This window comes from Narcine bancroftii, chromosome 4 (genome assembly GCF_036971445.1).
Source record: "Narcine bancroftii isolate sNarBan1 chromosome 4, sNarBan1.hap1, whole genome shotgun sequence".
Lineage (NCBI taxonomy): Eukaryota > Metazoa > Chordata > Chondrichthyes > Torpediniformes > Narcinidae > Narcine > Narcine bancroftii.
The window spans coordinates 134,662,947-134,683,825 of NC_091472.1; the positions used below are offsets into that span (position 1 = coordinate 134,662,947).

The window sequence follows — 20,879 nt, forward strand, 5'->3', positions numbered from 1 at the left end:
GCAACTGCCGATGATAATGGAAGTGATTGCTGCATATTTCTTGTGGTGAAAAGGCCTTACCTTCATACCCAGGACATAGTGTTGCGTCACACCACATCGTGCGATATGGAAGAGTCTCAAACGAGAGCAGAAAGATCAACCTGGCCTATTGGCAGCAAGAGAACTGACGCTCACCACATTCTGCAACCATAAGGCTCAGTATTTTCCACACTCTGCAATTATTATTGAGCCAGTGATTCAGTGGATGAAGGGACTGCACCAGATAATTTAATGTGAGGAGATGCCAGCCAGGATTATTCGTATGCCAAACAACAAATTATCATGAAAGAGTTTAAGTTTGTCACATTTATACCTCTTACCATGAGAAGGATTCCTCCAAGAGATGTCTAATAGCCTGAACATATCTGAGATTGTCTGATCTCAGAAGCTAAGCAGTCTCAGGCCTGGTCAGTACTTGGAGGGGAGACCTAGGAACACCAGGTGCTGTAGGTTTCTGTGAGGGCCGCTGGACAAAGTGGCAACTCTCTGAATGCCTTACAGAATTTAAACAATTTAATTTAGGTTACATTTTAAATGCTAACAGACATGAAACCCTATATAGTCACGAACACATCTCACATCCAACACAGCAGTTTAATCTCTTCAGTCTTATCACATCTAGTCATGGCTATTGGGCTATTAAGCTAATGGGAAGACAATGCTCTTCACTGCAAACAGGTTCCATCAAAGGTGCACAATTTACTTCAGCTTCCTGCTACATCTCTAATGTCACAAAAGTCTTCAGTGCAAAGCATCATAGGGAGAGTCATCCCAATGAATATCCATAGAACAAAAAGTTTTCACATCCCCTGCCAAAAATCACCTGGTGATGTTGCAGAATAGGAAGAGCTGATGTTTGAAACACCAATCCCACCCCCACCCCCAAACACTAGGCAGATCATAAATGTTATCTTCACTGTTTTGTTCTTTTGACCATAATTTTATGTACGCAAGATTTATTGTATATTTTCAGCCAAGAAAAGAGATAATAAGGGAGACTTCAAGACCTGGGCTAGATTTGGGTAGTAGGGGGAAATATTGTATGTTTACTAATTGCTTCTGATAGATAAATGAAGCAAATAAAAATTATTCTTATAGAATGGCAAAGTGAGACGGCAGAGTTACTTTTCTCAGTGCCTAAATATGATGAATGGTGCTAATCGACAAGGGGTAGAACAGAGTATAGATTTGCTGTCGTTTGTTTTGCCTTATAGCCTTTGTTTAAGAAGGTAGTTCTGTTGCATCCACTTGAGTCTACATAAACTAATGCCACTTTTGACTTTTTACATCCAGGACAAGAGTGTTCAACACATCAGTGCAGGTTAGATTTAAAACCCTGATTCTGAAGTGGAAAAATAGGTATTAATCACAGCATTAATGCATTATAGAGTCACTTAGTCTTTAAAGGTTTGAATGAATTCTTGGAATGAAGTATGGAGGAGTCTGCTTTTAAATGACTAATGATTTACAGTATTGATATTGGAAACAAAAATCTGACCATGCCACAGGAAGAGGATTTTTAATTCTAAGGCGATCATGGGAAATGTCACTTTCACCCCTCAGACTGAAGACATGGAAAATGATTCAATAAAACAGGAAATGTTTTTGATCTTTCCTTTACTGCACAAGATTGCCATTCTGAGCCACACTGGAATTTTCCTTCAAATCCTCCTGTATTATTATGGGTGTTACCTCCCAACATTTCCTCTGATTTTGCCTTTAATGCACGAAACAAAACATCTAAGTGGAAATGATGCAGCTGATGAATCAAAACAGTTCAGGCAGCATTCATTCAACCCAAGTTTGTTGGCACTTAAAACAGTAACACTACCAGTCCTTTCCTCTTGCTCTTCTCCCAAAGCCTGACAAACACTTCACAATTTTTTTACATAAAGGGCACTATTTAATTTTGTGTCCCAATTCATCTGCTGGTGGTGAATTCTGATGTCCTCACATTGCCCCTATATATTTTGCCATGAATGCAAGTCTGTCTCCCCTGGTCCTTGAATCATCTGGTAATGAGATCTGCTTCCTTCTATGCTGTTGGAATTCAATAATTACCCATATTGTGAGCAACAATTCTTTCGTCCAGTACAAGTTTCATTTAAGGACTTTTTATTTTAAATGAATGAGAACGTTTTAGAGGAGGTAGTGGGTGTTAAAACAAAGGTCAGAAAGTCTCTGATACGAAGCTGGATCAGTACTTCAGAAGATGGGCTCAGCTAAGGTGGCAACAAATTTAAGAAGCAGCTCTGAGCTGGGGAACCACTTCATCCAATTCTCTGCATCAGAGATTATGTGATGGAAGGCCAAGGATCAATACCTATTCTGTTTAGCCTCAATGTGGAATGAACACTCTGTTGAGGGTTACCAATGCCATATCCAGTATGAATCACCCATTTCATCAACAAACACCTCCTTCCAAATCCCTGCTCGAGGGTAGATTCTACTCAAATGAAGCCCTTTACATCTCTTGACGATGGTGCAGATTTATATAACTGCTTTGTAAAATATCTCATCTGGCTAGGAAAATAATTCAAAGACAGCAATGTAACCAGGAAGAAAAATCAATTATGTGCAACCTCCACACCATTATTCTAATACATTTTTTAAAATGTATTTTTATTTTATTTTGAGATCTAGTATGGTTACAGGCCCTTCTGGCCCATGATTCCCGCACTGCCCAAATATACCCAATTATTCTACTGACCCTGTACCTCATTAGCATGGGAGGAAACCAGAAAACCTGGGGAAAACCCATGCAGACACAGGGAGAATGTACAAACACCTTACAGACAGTGCAGTATTTGAACCCTGGTGTAATGGCATTCTGTTTACTGCTACACTAACTGTTCCACCCTATAGGGTGTGTTTGCAAACTGCAGACAGCAAATTATCCAGCCATAGATTATCCAACATCTAGTTTAGAGCAGCTGCATTTGACGAAATGGTCAATCTAATGACATTATCTTAAAGATGTAACCTTCAACATTGTCATGTGACTTCCTGTTCTTTTGGCCTTCATTGATAGAGGGATGGAATTTAAGAGCATGGAATGGGCGGCAGGGTTAGCATAGCAGTTAGCGCAAAGCTGTTAGAGCACCAGCGCCGGATTCAAATCCTGGATGCTATCTGTAAGGAGTTTGTACCTTCTCTCCTCGAGATGCCCCAGTTTCCTCCCACCCTTCAAAATTGGGTGTAATTGGGAGACACAGGCCTGTGGACTGTGTCTATTACCATGCTGCATGTCTACGCTGCAACTGTACAAGGTACTGGTGAGGCTGCACCTGGAGTACTGCATGCAGTTCTGGTCTCTTTACTTGAGGAAGGAAGTACTGGCTTTGGAGGCCGTTATGAGGAGGTTCAATGGTTGATTCGAGAGATGAAGGGGTTTGCCTATGAAGAGGAATGAAGTAGTCTTGGAAGAATGAGGGGATCTTAAAGAAACATTAAAAATTATGAACGATATAGATAAAATAGAGGTGGGCAAGTTGTTTCCAATGGAGGGGAGACCAGATCCAGGGGACATAGCCTCAAAATTCAGGGTAGTAGATTTAGGACAGGGATGAGAACTGTTATGAGCCCAAAGGACCCCAAAACCCAGCAGCAATAGACATTCACAAAGACAAATGGCTTTCAAAACAAAAGTTATTTTTAATCAACTTCAAACTTGAAAATAGAATCAAACATCAACTTAACTCTATACTTAACTAACCCAAATTAACCCCCTTCTAATTCTAACTGCACATGTATGTAATGTGTGTATAAATTCAAGTTCTTTGGTTCACAGTTCAATTTCACTTCTTCTTCCAAGTTCTCTGGTTTCAGGCAATCACCATACTGTGCACAGAATTTAACTGCATAAAGTTCACCAGGCTTGGTGCTTGAAAGGTAAATGTTTAACACTCAGGAAGGTTCTTATAGGGTTTGCAGAGAGAGATACTTATGCTCCAGGATTTCCACAATTGAGGTACCACCAGTAGTCACCTCAGGAGCTTGCTGATTAAACTTGCCCCATCAGGGACTTCTTGATGGCAACCTCTTTCTTCCAGCTACCACAGAGTTCCATTCCTTCCTCTATTTCAAGAGAGACATCAGACAGATAGCAGTTCCAGCCATCTACTGCTATGGAACTTGCTTTCATCAGTTTCAAACAGTTTTCCCTGGATTACACTTTTCAGTTACTTGTCAGTGTCCCACACACTGACTGAGCTGTTTACTTTCTCTCTTCCAACTGAAACTCCAAAGAGAGCATGTGACTCATGTCTTGCAAAATCCCCACCTTCCTGAGCAAAACAACAGAAGTTCTTTCTTCTGCTCCCATCTGTTGTTAGATAAACAAAATCCAGGAGTGACCTTTCTATGAGCACTTTGCAGAAAGGGTACTGATAGAAAACTGAGGTCCTCCATCAGCCACCTCCCCACCATGACTACCAGCCCCCCCACATCTCCATTGGGCACATGGAACTCAAAACGGTCAACCAGTTTACCTTCCTCGGCTGCACCATTTCATCTGATGCAAGGATCAACAAAGAGATAGACAACAGACTCGCCAAGGCAAATAGCACCTTTGGAAGACTACACAAAAGTGTCTGGAAAAACAACCACCTGAAGAAACACACAAAGATCAGCGTGTACAGAGCTGTTGTCATACCCATGCTCCTGTTCAGCTCCGAATCATGGGTCCTCTACCGGCATCACCTACAGCTCCTAGAACGCTTCCATCAGCACTGTTTCCGCTCCATCCTCAACATTCATTGAAATGACTTCATCACCAACATCGAAGTACTCGAGCTGGCAGAGTCCGCAAGCATCGAATCCATGCTGCTGAAGACCAAACTGCTCTGGGTGGGTCACGTCTCCAGAATGGAGGACCATCACCTTCCCAAGATCGTGTTATATGGCGAGCTCTCCACTGGCCACCGAGACAGAGGTACACCAAAGAAGAGGTACAAGGACTGCTTAAAGAAATCTCTTGGTGCCTGCCACATTGACCACCTCCAGTGGGCTGATATCGCCTCCAACCGTGCATCTTGGCACCTCACATTTCGGCGGGCAGCAACCTTCTTTGAAGTACGCAGAGCCCACCTCACTGACAAAAGACAAAGGAGGAAAAACTCAACACCCAACCCACCAATTTTCCCTTGCAACCGCTGTAACTGTGCCTGCCTCTCCGTCATCGGACTTGTCAGTCACCAACGAGCCTGCAGCAGGCGTGGACGTATCCCTCCATAAATCTTCGTCCGCGAAGCCAAGCCTAGACAGCATGACTCCAGCAAGACAATGGTCAAGCATTTTATGATGCCAGTTCAATTAACACCTACTTGTGGATAGTGCTTACATTCTCCAAGAGATCCTGCAATGTGAATTCTTCAGTCTTTCAAATAAGATCAGTTTTAAAATGTGTGAATGTATGTGACCTACTCTATATCTTATAAATTCTCCCCAAATATTAATATTGTTACAGAACTAACTGCTTTTCCCAGAGGGTGGTGAATCTGTGGAATTCGCTGCCCATTGAAGCAGTGGAGGCAACCTCAATAAATATATTTAAGGTAAGGTAGGATTGGTTTTTACATAGCAAACGATAAGGGGAAGAGGCAAGAAGGTGAAGACAAGCCTATCATCAGATCAGCCATAATCTCATTGAATGGCAAAGAAGATTGGACAGGCCAGATGGCCGACTCCTGCTTCTATTTCTTATGTACAGCTATGTTTCTAGAAAACTACAAAGGCAACTTGAACAACTCTCAGATAAATTGCACATATTTTGTTTTAGCTCCCCATTGGCCCGCGAGGCCCCTCCCCATTGGCCCGCGAGGCCCCTCCCCATTGGCCCGCGAGGCCCCTCCCCATTGGCCCGCGAGGCCCCTCCCCATTGGCCCGCGAGGCCCCTCCCCATTGGCCCGCGAGGCCCCTCCCCATTGGCCCGCGAGGCCCCTCCCCATTGGCCCGCGAGGCCCCTCCCCATTGGCCCGCGAGGCCCCTCCCCATTGGCCCGCGAGGCCCCTCCCCATTGGCCCGCGAGGCCCCTCCCCATTGGCCCGCGAGGCCCCTCCCCATTGGCCCGCGAGGCCCCTCCCCATTGGCCCGCGAGGCCCCTCCCCATTGGCCCGCGAGGCCCCTCCCCATTGGCCCGCGAGGCCCCTCCCCATTGGCCCGCGAGGCCCCTCCCCATTGGCCCGCGAGGCCCCTCCCCATTGGCCCGCGAGGCCCCTCCCCATTGGCCCGCGAGGCCCCTCCCCATTGGCCCGCGAGGCCCCTCCCCATTGGCCCGCGAGGCCCCTCCCCATTGGCCCGCGAGGCCCCTCCCCATTGGCCCGCGAGGCCCCTCCCCATTGGCCCGCGAGGCCCCTCCCCATTGGCCCGCGAGGCCCCTCCCCATTGGCCCGCGAGTCCGCTCTTCACTCTCCAATGAACTATGCTGCAGATTACGAAGCAATACTGAAGGTCAAGGAGAGGTCACCTGTTAGCCCCCTTTCAGGTTAGCTTGCTGAGTAGGAAGGGAATTCTTTTTAAATAGAGAATATTTAATTACAAAGTTCAAAAGAACTGTAATAAAATGATTTGAATAGGTCAAAGTACTATCCATTCTGACAGGTTAATGTTCCATTTTTGTGTGAACACAATTCAAGTTCGGTAATCATCGCCATCTCTCAACTCAGCATTGTTATTGTGGATGCAATAATCACAGATTAAAATCCCTATAATTGCATATATGGTTAGAATGACCACATATATATATATATATATATATATATATATATATATAGAAAAACCAATTGTTGTAAACAGGAAACCAAAGTCAGGGATCCCACTAGGTAGAGGCATTTACAACTTTAACTTAACCCACCTCTTCAGAAAGTACCAGCTTCATGTGGTTATACGAATTTACATTCTGCCAGATTTTTAACCTCCATTGAAATACGGACCAGTATGCAAAAAAAAAAAATCACTTTCTATCAAGCTTTCAAATATTTCAGTTACATGATGTGTGGTGTTTTTATATATAATTTTTGAAGACATTTAATTTCAAACCTACAGTGTGCATCACAATCAGGGGTGCAGTGTTAATTTTTTCTTTTAGGTGCTGGAGCTCACAAAAACGGCGAAAAGTGGGTGCCGGAGCTGCCCCATGAGGTGTCAGAGGAGCACTCCGGTGAGCACCAGCAACACTACACCTCTGATCACAATGCAATTTCAACTCACTTTCTGTTGTTAATTGAGAAACCTGAAATGACAGATTAATGCCCATAATTACATTGAAATTAGGTTACCTGTACCTTCCAAGTCTGCTCTAACCTTCAGCAAGATCAAGGCAGATAATATCATAACCTGAACTCCACTTTCCTTCCTTGCCCCTTGTAAACCATCACTGTTTCTATTGGCCTGGTGTTGTGTGATTGATTAACAGCTCTCTGGAATGGCGGTAATGATTATAGAAAACTCCAAAGGTAATCCATGAAGAACTCTTAGATAAGATGTTCATTTTGGTTCAGCTCCTTGTCTGATACGTGTGAGGTTCCAAAGATTCATTGATGTCACTGTCAAGAACTTTGCCTCATCTTAGTCCTAAATGGGCAGATTCTGATTTTTAAAAGATTGATCAAGTTTTTGACTCTCCCACAAGAGGAGCCATCCTCTCGCCACCCTCTTGAGACTCTCCAACATCTTGCCTGTGCCAATCAAATCCATTCTCACTCTTGATGAAATCAACATGGGGGGGGGAAAGAGAGAGGGAGAGGGAGAGGGAGAGGGAGAGGGAGAGGGAGAGGGAGAGGGAGTTTCTCTTGCAAGAGAGAAAAGATGGTTAGGACTGATTTAAAATATCAAACATCCTCTGTCTGGAACATGCTTGCCAACTTTAATTTGGTGTGATAAATTTGCTTTAATCGCAAATGTAAAAAACCCAGACCTGTAGCAAAGCCTGTGCTGACCGTGGAAAATTCCCCACCAAACATCTGAGTTCCAGTTGAGATTGGATTCTGCTCAACTATCAACAGCCATACCATCAAGCTACTGAAACAGCCAATCACATTGAAGCACTCTCATGTCAAAGCAGGAGAGAATTATTCATTGATTGTACTTATTTTATTAGACGACAAAATCTGAGACCTACATATTAGGTTAAGGTAAAACTAAAATGCCGCCACTGGACTCTAAATTACAATCTGCAGACATAAAGTTAGTTTACTTTTGAGGCCAAAAGGCATAATAGTTTACAATACTTCCAAATATGTACTTCATACAGCAGGCGAAAACTGGGTACCATGGTTAGTGCAACAGTATTGCGCTAACCACCATGCTAACCAGAATTTTAATCCCGCTGTCGGGATGTGAATCAATAGGGATTTGAATCCTGCACTGCAAGGAGTTTGTACGTTCTCCTTCCATTTGTGTGGGTTTCCTCCAGGTGCTCCAGTTTCCTCTCACCATTCAAAATGTACAGGGGTGGTTGTAGATCAATTGGGCAGCAGGGGCTTGGGGGGAAAAATGGCCTGTTACCATGTTGTATGTCTACATTTAATTATTTTTTAAATTAAGGCACTTTACAATGCATCTGCAAACCAGTTGCACCAAGCTCACACCAAATCTCTCGAACTCAGCAAAAACAACAAAGTTCAAAAAAGTGGAAGATTTACATTTATATATTGACTGGGACTCCCGTACTATGAAAGGGCTGGAAGACTTGGAGTTTGTGAAATGTGTTCAGGAAAGTTTTCTAAACCAACTAGAGAGGAGGCGGTATTTGATCTACGATAAGGGAACTGAGGAATGCGGAGGAGCAGACAGATCTGGGAATACAGATACATTGTTCCCTGAAGGTGGCATTGCAGAAGGACAGGGTTGTAAAGAAAACTTTTGGTATCTTAGCCTTTATAAGTCAAAGTATTGAGTATAGGAGTTGGGATGTTATATTGAAGATGTTTAAGACATTGGTGAGGCCAAATTTGGAATATTGTGTGAAGTTCTGGGCACCTAACTATAGGATGGATATCAATAAGATTTAAAGAGTGCAGAGATGTTGCTGGGACTTCAGGAGTTGAGTTAAGGGAAAGATTAAACAGGTTAGGACTTTATTCCTTGGAGCGAAGAGGAATGAGGGGTATTTGATAGAGGTTTACAAGATTTTTGAGAGATATAGACAGAATGGATGTGAGTAGGCTTTTTCCACTTAGATTGGGGGAAATAGAGTTTTAAGATGATGGGAAAAAAGGTTTAGGGGGAATATGGGAGGGGGGGTGGTTCTTCACTCAGAGAGTGGTGGGAGTGTGGAAAGAGCTGCCATCTGATGTGATGAATGTGGGCTCCATCTTGTGTTTTAAGAATAAATTAGATGGGTACATGAATGGGAAAGGCCTGGAGGGCTATGGAATGGGAGCAGGTCAGTGGGACTAGGGAGATGATAGTCAGCACAGACTAGAGGGGCTGAATAGCCTGTATACTGTGGGGTAGCATTCTATTGTTCTGTCACAATATGTGGAGGAGAGCTGACTATCATCTGCTAGTTTCTGTATTAAACCATGCATTCCTATCAGATTAATGAAAAAACAATGACAAAAGCCAATAGTTTCTTTGTTATTGCAACTTCAAAAGCTGGGCCTCATTTTTTTTTGTTTCCCATTTGTAGAATTCACACAAGACACTCAACAAGATGGAATATGTTGAGCTAAGTGGGCAGTTGGTTTCTTGCCATTATATTGAAAAATAAATTGACAAGAGATGGGGCCCTTATGCCTTGCAAGATCTAGGCTGAAACAATCTATTATAAGAAAATGGAATTACTGGAGGAGTTATTTTTGTCAACCTTAAAGTCTTAATGCAAAGCTAATGCTTAAAGGCATCTAATAAATATCAAGTGACACATGTCATACTCAAATAGAGTTATCTAATGTCCTTGAAGTTAATCAAGGACTTAACCTTGACTAGTGTAATATATACATTTCTCTTTAGAAAATTAAGAAACCTACAGTAGCATCAATAATGCTTTCCTGCTTGGTGACTGATTGGGAGCCAAGCCTTAACTGGGTGAAGGAAGTGACGGGGGAGGGAGAGGGGGGGAGGGAGAGGGGGGGAGGGAGAGGGGGGAGGGAGAGGGGGGGAGGGAGAGGGGGGGAGGGAGAGGGGGGGAGGGAGAGGGGGGGAGGGAGAGGGGGGGAGGGAGAGGGGGGGAGGGAGAGGGGGGGAGGGAGAGGGGGGGGGAGGAGAGGGGGGGAGGGAGAGGGGGGAGGGAGAGGGGGGGAGGGAGAGGGGGGAGGGAGAGGGGGGGAGGGAGAGGGGGGGAGGGAGAGGGGGGGAGGGAGAGGGGGGGGAGGAGAGGGGGGGAGGGAGAGGGGGGGAGGGAGAGGGGGGGAGGGAGAGGGGGGGAGGGAGAGGGGGGGAGGGAGAGGGGGGGAGGGAGAGGGGGGAGGGAGAGGGGGGGAGGGAGAGGGGGGGAGGGAGAGGGGGGAGGGAGAGGGGGGAGGAGAGGGGGGAGGGAGAGGGGGGGAGGGAGAGGGGGGGAGGGAGAGGGGGGGAGGGAGAGGGGGGAGGAGAGGGGGGGAGGGAGAGGGGGGGAGGGGAGAGGGGGGGAGGGAGAGGGGGGAGGAGAGGGGGGGAGGGAGAGGGGGGGAGGGAGAGGGGGGGAGGGAGAGGGGGGGAGGGAGAGGGGGGGAGGGAGAGGGGGGAGGGAGAGGGGGAGGGAGAGGGGGGGGAGGAGAGGGGGGGAGGGAGAGGGGGGAGGGAGAGGGGGGAGGAGAGGGGGGGAGGGAGAGGGGGGGAGGGAGAGGGGGGGGAGGAGAGGGGGGGAGGGAGAGGGGGGGAGGGAGAGGGGGGGAGGGAGAGGGGGGGAGGGAGAGGGGGGGAGGGAGAGGGGGGGGAGGGAGAGGGGGGAGGGAGAGGGGGGGAGGGAGAGGGGGGAGGGAGAGGGGGGGAGGGAGAGGGGGGGAGGGAGAGGGGGGGAGGGAGAGGGGGGAGGGAGAGGGGGGGAGGGAGAGGGGGGGAGGGAGAGGGGGGGAGGGAGAGGGGGGGAGGGAGAGGGGGGGAGGGAGAGGGGGGAGGGAGAGGGGGGGAGGGAGAGGGGGGGAGGGAGAGGGGGGGAGGGAGAGGGGGGGAGGGAGAGGGGGGGAGGAGAGGGGGGGAGGAGAGGGGGGAGGGAGAGGGGGGGAGGGAGAGGGGGGGAGGGAGAGGGGGGGAGGGAGAGGGGGGAGGGAGAGGGGGGGAGGGAGAGGGGGGGAGGGAGAGGGGGGGAGGGAGAGGGAGGGGAGGGAGAGGGGGGGAGGGGAGAGGGGGGGAGGAGAGGGGGGGAGGGAGAGGGGGGGAGGGAGAGGGGGGGAGGGAGAGGGGGGGAGGGAGAGGGGGGAGGGAGAGGGGGGAGGGAGAGGGGGGGAGGGAGAGGGGGGGAGGGAGAGGGGGGGAGGGAGAGGGGGGAGGGAGAGGGGGGGAGGGAGAGGGGGGAGGGAGAGGGGGGGAGGAGAGGGGGGGAGGGAGAGGGGGGGAGGGAGAGGGGGGGAGGGAGAGGGGGGGAGGGAGAGGGGGGGAGGGAGAGGGGGGGAGGGAGAGGGGGGAGGGAGAGGGGGGAGGGAGAGGGGGGAGGGAGAGGGGGGGAGGGAGAGGGGGGGAGGGAGAGGGGGGAGGGAGAGGGGGGGAGGGAGAGGGGGGGAGGGAGAGGGGGGAGGGAGAGCGGGGGAGGGAGAGGGGGGGAGGGAGAGGGGGGGAGGAGAGGGGGGAGGGAGAGGGGGGGAGGGAGAGGGGGGGAGGAGAGGGGGGGAGGGAGAGGGGGGGAGGGAGAGGGGGGGAGGGAGAGGGGGGAGGGAGAGGGGGGGAGGGAGGAGAGGGGGGGAGGGAGAGGGGGGGAGGGAGAGGGGGGGAGGGAGAGGGGGGGAGGGAGGGAGAGGGGGGAGGAGAGGGGGGGAGGGAGAGGGGGGAGAGAGGGGGGAGGGAGAGGGGGGGAGGGAGAGGGGGGAGGGAGAGGGGGGGAGGGAGAGGGGGGAGGGAGAGGGGGGAGGGAGAGGGGGGAGGGAGAGGGGGAGGGAGAGGGGGGAGGGAGAGGGCTTTGAATAGAGATACTAATTCTGCAACTACTCAATGAAGGTCAGTACGGTGGGGGAAAAATAAAATATGAAGATTATATCAACTTTAAGAAGCAATCTAATATTATTAACCTTCACCTACTTGGGGGTGTTGAATAAAAACATGAAATGTTGCAATATCCCACTTGGAATAATAGGGGTTTACAAACTGGGGCGGCTCAGGACCCATGTTTCCTACCTGTGTGACAGGCCGCTGCAGCCCCTTACACGCTGGGCTCTAAATTGGCTGGTCAAATGGCAACTGGCCAATTTAAGGGCAATCCTGCCCCAATGATGAGGTGGGTTCGTGACACGTCCCCGCTGGAAGTCACTAAAGGTGATTTATATTCACTTTATAGACATGCTGATTATCACAGCAACGTAACCGGAGCTGCTCACACTCCACATTCAAACCTCCCGCCAAAATGTCACTGATGACGGGTGCACGCAAGCACGCACGCACTGATGTCATCTTCCACCCGGGCAGCCATCTATTGATTACAAATTGAGCAGCAGCAGCTACTCAGCACGGCTACACGGGCCAGTCATCCACCTCAGAGGTTGTTTGCCAACTCGTGCAAATTTTAAAAAATTCTACCCACCAATTGGCCTGTACATGGGTAGATAATCTGCCAAATTGGCTGGTTAAACTCATATTACAAGTCTCTCTCTAGTATTGAAGCCACAGAATTACAATTTAGTTTATTTTTAATCTTGGAAGTTTGATCTTCTAGGTTTTAACCTCAAACATTTTGCCCCAAGAAAATATGTTGTCTATTATGCTATTGTGATAGTACAGATCTATCACCAATGTACATAGTGTATATAGTTACTGTATCTAGACTGTGCTTACAGCGATTGGCTGAGAGCTAAGCCACACCTATTGTTTGGGCCTTAAAGGGTTGTGTCCCTAGCCAGGTCGGATCATTCCGGACTGGTCGGCCACCTGTGAAGAGCTCCGGTCTTTTGCTAATAAAATTGTAGAGCTCGTCGAAAGAACCAAAGACTTGTTGATCCAAACCAAAGGAGACCGCGCGTTGATCAGTCAACAGTGTAAAGCGCCTCCCAGCGAGGTAATGTCTCCAACGACGTACCGCTTCAACTATGGCCAGGTCGAGAGGGAGAATGCCACCATATGGAGAGCGGTTACACTGGCTCTCCGGTCTAAAGGTCTCCCCACCTCTCACTGGCAGGAGGTTCTCACTAGTGCCTTACACTCCATCCGCTCCCTCCTATGTACTGCAACAAATGCCACCCCCCACGAAAGGATGTTCCTTTTCCCGAGGAAATCCGAATCGGGAACCACTGTACCGGCATGGCTCACCGTCCCTGGCCCCGTCCTTTTGCGACGCCACGTCCGGCACTCAAAGAACGACCCCTTGGTCGACCGAGTGACTCTACTCCACGCGAACCCACATTACGCATACGTGGAGTTCCCAGACGGGCGGGAGGACACTGTTTCGGTGCGGGACCTAGCTCAGGACGCGGTAGACCCAGCAAACCCCCCAACTCCTTATGCTCCAGGCCCCGTGCCGCAACAGAAGGACCAACAGCACCCCAATGACTCGGGCCACCCTGCCGACAAAACGACTGGGGAATTGAGTGACGGAGCAGTCGCACCCGATGAGCCCGCTGGTGACACCACTCCAGCGACCCCAATCCCGGCACCACGGCGGTCACGCCGGATGGTCAGACCCCCTGACCGCTACAGTCCTTGACCTACCCCTTCCTTTTCATTCTCTCCCTCGTTTTTGTTTTTTTTTCCCGGGTCAATTCTCCAAGAAGGGGTGAATGTGATAGTACAGATCTATCACCAATGTACATAGTGTATATAGTTACTGTATCTAGACTGTGCTTACAGCGATTGGCTGAGAGCTAAGCCACACCTATTGTTTGGGCCTTAAAGGGTTGTGTCCCTAGCCAGGTCGGATCATTCCGGACTGGTCGGCCACCTGTGAAGAGCTCCGGTCTTTTGCTAATAAAAGCCTTGGTTTGGATCAACAAGTCTTTGGTTCTTTCGACGAGCTCTACAGCTATGATGAACATTCTCAAAAGATTCCTAAACATCACCATTTTTAGAATACGCTTTTGTTTCCAGATTGATATCTTCATTGATAGTCCTGTTGTGGAGAAGGTTTAAGCAGGTTAAGGAAAAGAAAAAGTCCAAAAGTTCCTTCAGCAGTTACAAGGAACCCAACTGGGAAATTCTAAAATAACATGTGTAGCTCAACAGATAGTAAACTCTATTAGAGTCTCTCTTCTGAACTAAGATTTGGAGTCAATTAGTAAAATTACAGTAAAAATACATGGAGGTTTAGTTGTTTCATAGTGAGATTCAACACGAGGAAGAGCCATCCGAACATGGAACAGATGAAAGCTCAAACAGGCACATTCATAAATGCAAACTCAGCAATTGTACAGTGAAGTGTCACAACACTGCATCGTATAATGTAGGATTTGGTCTGAAATGTGGTCCACAACCTGAAACCATGTCCTTTTGTATTGTACATTTATACTCCTAAAAATCACTCAACAAGTCTCCCAAATAACCCACTGACCACAAACTCCTAAAAACTGTGTGTAAATTATACTATTAGCAAATAAATGTTTGACAAAGTATACAAAAGAAAGTTTTGGGGTCAAAGGGATAGATTTTAATGCCTTAAATAAGTGAGAATTTCTTTTTCTGGACATCCAGCATGATAACATACCATCTAGCCCATGAGCCTTTGCCGGCCAAATACCCCAATTAACCTACAATGTTTAAAGGTGGCAAGAAACCAGAGTACCCAGAGGATACCCACACAGGTCACAGAAAGATCATACAAACTCCTTACAGACCACACCAGATTTGAACCTGGGTCACTGGCACTGTAGTAGCATTGCACTAACTAATATTCTAACTGTAGAAATACCTAGGTTTATGAAGGGAAGCAGACAGAAACAGATCTTGACAGATGAGGTATGGCTGCAGGTGGATAGAGAAGAGAAATAAAATAAGTGATCAGAAATATCTTTTATTGTATAATGACCTGGAAGAGGCCACTTAGCCCATCAAGTCTGAGCCAACTCCTAAAACAATCCTATCAACCCAGTTCCCCCACTTGTATCATGTAGCCTAATGTTGAATGCAGAAATCAGAAGAGTCTGGAAAGTTACAAATAGAGGTCAAGACTTGCTAGGAATTTGGGGAAACAAATGACTAAAATTTCCAAAGTGGAATGCTATCTGACCTAAAGCACTGTAGAACACAATATTAACAAAAGATGATAGTTTTCAGATAAACAATTATTATACAAACATGGTATAACTACACAATTGAACTTCGGAAAGGTCATTTTAGGACGAAGTACTTTCAATTACTCAAATGGTGAAAGGAGAATTCAATAAGCAGCCAAAATTAAAATCACTGGACATGAATTCATGTTTCCAGATTAATGAATTTGTAGAATACATTGTACAAGGCATTCTCCTGTGAGTAAATGGGAACCATTTTATTTACTGGCATAGGCAAACTGAGGCATGCGTTAAGGTACCAGTTCAGTCTGAGGAGGTAAATGAACAATGCAAAAGGACTATGTTAAAATAAAGAAATCAGAAAAAACAATTTGAAGCCTAACAGCAATGTCACTACTTTGAAAACCATCCTTTTTGAAATTTAATATTAAATGTTTCAAAATACTGAGTTACCTTCCAGGACCAGAGATCCTTGGTTCTGAGGAGTCAAGTGATCGAGGAGAGATAGTCCTTCTTGTGTACACTGGGTCTGGCACTTGTGTGAAGCGTTTACTCATAAACTCAGCTGCCCCAACAGGATTGGCAGGTGTACTCTGGTGCCTCGTTGACTCACTTTTGCTTCCACTGTTGGTTGGGCTGAATGGCCTGTCCCAAGTGGGGGCAGATAATCCATTTTGTTTCGCAGTTGGCAACTCCACCGCAGAATTTGTTCGTTTGTCCACGTGCCTAGAACCATCAGGAAGTCTTGAAACATTCATGGTTTCGGAAAAGCGGTGTGGTCCAGGACTTGGAGCTCTTGAGGCAAGAGGACTGTTGCTCAGGGACGTCTTGGGTGGAGGTTTCATTGATTGATAGCGATGAGCTGCGAAAATATGAAAGGATGTTTCCGAATTATACACAATCATTCACAATATATACACAACCTTAGAACTTAGATTTGGAGCAGTTCATTGAGCTAACAGTCCAAGTTTGCAGGTGGATATTACTGAATAAACATTGCTCAGAATTTAATACCATTTCATATAACAATTCAACTATGTGAACAAGTGCGCAAGGTTACAAAACTTTATGAAATAAAATACAAAATAAGCATGAAACAGTTTTATTTCACTTTCCCTTTCCTGGATCTGATTTTGTTGTTGGCTAACTCTTGCCGCCTTTCATTTCTTGGGCATATCACCTTCCATCTCAGCTCATGATCTCCAGGGACTCGTTATGTCTGAACAGCCAGAATCATTCCACTGGAGCTTGTTGTTAGAATCAAACCTAATATTATCCTTCCACAGAGAACATGGGACAACATAGTAGCAGGTCATTCAAGCCAAGAGACCTGTAATGATGTTGTTGCACTATTAACCACCTTTCCCCTTTCTCACATTCCAATGCTGCTTAGAAATCAAGAGCTTCTTTAAATCTTCACTAAGATCGGCTTAGAAATAGTGAAAGTGATATTTTACGAATTGGGAATTCTTTAGGAGTGAAATTAAACCATGGAGTTGGAGGGAGATTGTGGAGGGAGAATAATACAGGTGATAAAAGGTGTAGAAAGGAAAAACAGAAAGGGTACCAGTCTCTGAAGGCGAGCATGCAGGTACAGCAGGCGGTTAAAAAGGCAAATGGTATGTTGGCCTTCATATCAAGAGGGTTTGAGTATAGGAACAAGGATATCTTACTGCAGCTGTACAGGGCCTTGGTCACCTTATCTAAGGAAGGATGTTCTTGCAATGGAGGGAGGGCAGAGGCGATTCACCAGGCTGATACCTGGAATGGCAGGAATGACTTATGAGGAAAGATTGCGCAAATTGGGATTGTACTCGCTGGAGTTTAGATGATTGAGAGGGGATCTCATAGAGACATATAAAATTCTGGCAGGACTGGACAGAGTGGAAGCAGATGGGATGTTTCCAATGATGGGAAAATCCAGAACCCGGGGCCATGGTTTGAGGATAAGAGGCAAACCATTTAGGACTGAGATGAGGAGGAATTTCTTGACCCAGAGGGTGGTGAATCTGTGGAATTCATTACCACAGAGGGCAGTAGAGGCAGGTTCATTAAATCTATTTAAGAGGGAATTAGATCTATTTCTCCAGTATAAGGGTATTAAAGGTTACGGAGAGAAGGCGGGGACGGGGTACTGAACTTTAAGATCAGCCATGATCTCGTTGAATGGCGGAGCAGGCTCGAAGGGTCGAATGACCTACTCCTGCTCCTATCTTCTATGTTTCTATGTTACTCAAGATCCCAAAATCAGTAAAAATTGATATTCACACCATCTTACACCCCCCCCCCCCCCACCTCCATGGTTTCAGCCATTAGTACCACCCTTCATCACACATCACTCACCAGTTTGGGGAACTGAGGAGGCATATTTCAAGATAGGTAGGATATCAAAATAGAAATGGTAAAGATATAGCAATGTTTTATTTATCTGTGGATTTAATATACTTGCTTAATCCCTCAACCATTTCTTTATTTTGCATTAGAAATACAATTCTCTCTCCATACCTGGGACACGCATTTGCCATGACTTATCTTTTCCTTTTTACATACTTGTAGAAGCTTTTGCTGTCTTATTAAGGTTTCTTGCCAGTTTACTCCTAAACTCTCCTCTCTAGTAATTGAGAGAGGGCTCCTAATCGGCAGGCTGGTTGCTATTTATAGCAACATTATAAGCCTCTTAGATTTAACATCATCTTTAATTTCCTGTCAGCTACAGATGGGTTGCTACAAATATGATTTTTTTTTCCTTTGATTCACAGGAACACAAAATCTTTGGAGATTTTGTAATATTCATTGATGCAAGTCTCTGTTGTTTATATTTAAGATCCTGGTTTAGGATTGAACAGCAGTCATTCAACTAGATATGAAATATTACAATACTATAGTTGCCAAGGTCCCACTTACATCACCAATAAACCCTTTCTCATTGTGAAAGGGAAAAGTAGCCTTCTTAGTTCCTCAACACGATCTAGAAACATCTCATTTCTTCTTGGCTCTCATTATCCACTGATTTGCTATATCTCCAAACTCACAAGATCAGCCTCAGGCCCCGTGAATTTTTAAAAATTTGTCCTTGATCTTATTTTGAGTTACATTAGCAGACATGCGTGGATTAAAATTTTCTATGATCTTTGTATTATCCCTGTAAAGCACACCTTATTTTGTGATCCAGGTCATCTCCAAGAGTTACAACTATTATTTCATATACATTCCCATTTTTGGTTTGTACCAGAATTCTGATAAAATAATTATTAAACTATTATTTACTCATGAGTATTAAATTTTGGTCATCACCTCTGATCTGTCACTTGTGCTGTTTGCCACCTATTATGCAAGACTGCCTTATAAACTTGATAGAATTTAATATTTTAAGAATCACTTCCTTTAAGTTCACACAAGCTGGAGGGAATTCTAAGTGCCAGGATTACTGCACACAGTAGCAGCCAGAGCTGCTACCACCTTACCGTACCAGAGACCTAGGTTCAATCTTGACCTCAGGTGATGACTGTGTGGAGTTTCTGCATTTTCCCGTGATCCTGTCAGTTTCCTCCAGGAACACTGTTTTTCGTTTACAGTGCAGGTTGGGAGGTTAATTGGCCATTGTAAACTGAACCTGGTGTGTAGGTGAGTGGCAAAGTCTTGAGGGGGGTGGGGGAAAAGAGGAAATTACAGGAATGTGAGGAAAATAAAAATTGGTACAAAATGATTGTGAGTGGTTAATATTCTGCACACTCGAGGAGCCTGTTTCCATGATGTATGGCTCATTGACCTTATCAAGAACAGCCCCTATCAGGGGCTTTTTGCTGGATCCTTGCAAATGGCCTCTTCAGTTCTACACTCCAGCAAAGAGTGGCACAGCTAATGGAGTTGATGCCTCATGGCACCTGAAATCAAGTTCAAGCAAGGGGGGGGGTGGGGAATCCCAATGATAATGATAATAGGATTGGCTGAAGGCGTTGAGGAAGCACTCAAGGACCATCACATTGCAGTGCACTTCTACACTGTATTTTATGGATTGCAGTTGTAGCTCACAATTCCCTTCACGAGCCTGAAGAAATTCAGGAATAAAACTGAGAAAGGAAAACAGAATGAAAACAAATAAACCCAGTGGCCTGATATGTACAAAGCGTGATCCAGTAGAATGTTAAGCAGCATCGGGCAAGCATTATCGGTTTAATTTCTAGTCATTGGTAAGTACGAACTACTGTGGAAAATTAGCAAAAGGATACACAAACAAGGACAAACAGAATATTCTGGAACCACCTACCAGGTCAGACCCTATCTGTGTGATGAGGAATAGGGTCAATATTTCACGTTGGAGACTCTTTGTTGGAAATAGGAGACAATAAGTGCCCAAGATATATATACTAAAATATGGGGGTGTGGGGGAACAAGGGAAGGTTCAAGAGTCTGATGATAGTTGGAAAGAAACTGTTCTTTAACCTAGAAGTGCCTGAAGGTAGCAGTGAGGTTCTGATCAGTGTGGTGGAGGTCCATTTGCTGCCTTTTTGAGGCAGTGCCTCACCTGGATGTTGTAATGGCTGGAAGGTCAGAGCTGTGATGGACCTAGCCATGTTTACCATGAAGTCTTAGGCATTTAAATCAGTGCATCTGTAGAAGTTTGATAATCCAACGACATGCCAGATCTTCTCAGCTACAGAAAGGGCGAGAGAGGGGACATGTGGCCTCTACACTGGAGAAATCAAATGTGTGATGGTTTTGAGTAACACCTGTTTTCAGTCTGCAGGGGGCACCCCAAACTTCATGTGGCCAATCACTTTTAAATCATCGATCAGTCTTTAACCTCCAGTACTGTTGCAATAAAGCCCACACAATATTAAATATCATCATCCACCTGAAGATAGTGTTGCCTTCTGGACTAAATGTGGAGTAATAATATTACCATAAAATGTAGCTGACATAGTTTTACTGAATTTAATAAGTGGGTTGTGTTATACACCCAAGTGGCACACCCAGGAGCAAGCAGCAGCTTGATGACAGGAAATACCTATGAAACATGATGAGTAACTTTTGAGTTTATTGTATTTTGGAGGAATCTGCGAGACTCAGGCTTTGCAATCAAGTCCAATCCTGTTCTTACCCAACACCCAAACATTTAATTTTTTTGTCCATCTCTGCTTTTAATCCTCAACTATCTGCACTCGGGCTAATGGCGGTGAGATGCTGCCTTGCATTTTTTGTGAACGTGTACCCAAAGTGTCAAGTTTGGCATTTCTGATTTCAGGAAAGTGACAATGAAAAAGCAGAGATGGATTTTTCAGGTCAGGATGGTGTCGGTCTTGGAGGGGAGTCTCCAATTGGTGGTGATGCCTCTTTATTCTCCATCTGGTAAAAAGCACAGATTTGGAAGGCTGCCCAGATCAGTAAATGTGTGTTTGTACTTGGCCTTGCTCTGCCCCTTGGTGTGGTGGAGTGAGGGCAGGGGGGGGGAAAGAAATGTTTAGGAAGGTGATGCAATGCCAGTAAAGATGATCACTTTTTCATGGGTAGCTTGAACTATGAGTTGTACTCATCCAACCACAAAAAGAACAT

General features: G+C 46.2%; 1 protein-coding gene across 1 annotated transcript in view; it reads right to left on the reverse strand.

The window, feature by feature from the left end:
• The window catches only part of gas2l1 (growth arrest-specific 2 like 1), a 64,501-nt gene that overhangs the window by 12,601 nt on the left and 31,021 nt on the right, over nucleotides 1-20,879 (reverse strand). The window contains exon 4 of the mRNA XM_069932894.1: nucleotides 15,780-16,188. Coding sequence (XP_069788995.1) covers nucleotides 15,780-16,188 — 409 coding nt within the window. The remainder of the gene's footprint in view (nucleotides 1-15,779; nucleotides 16,189-20,879) is intronic.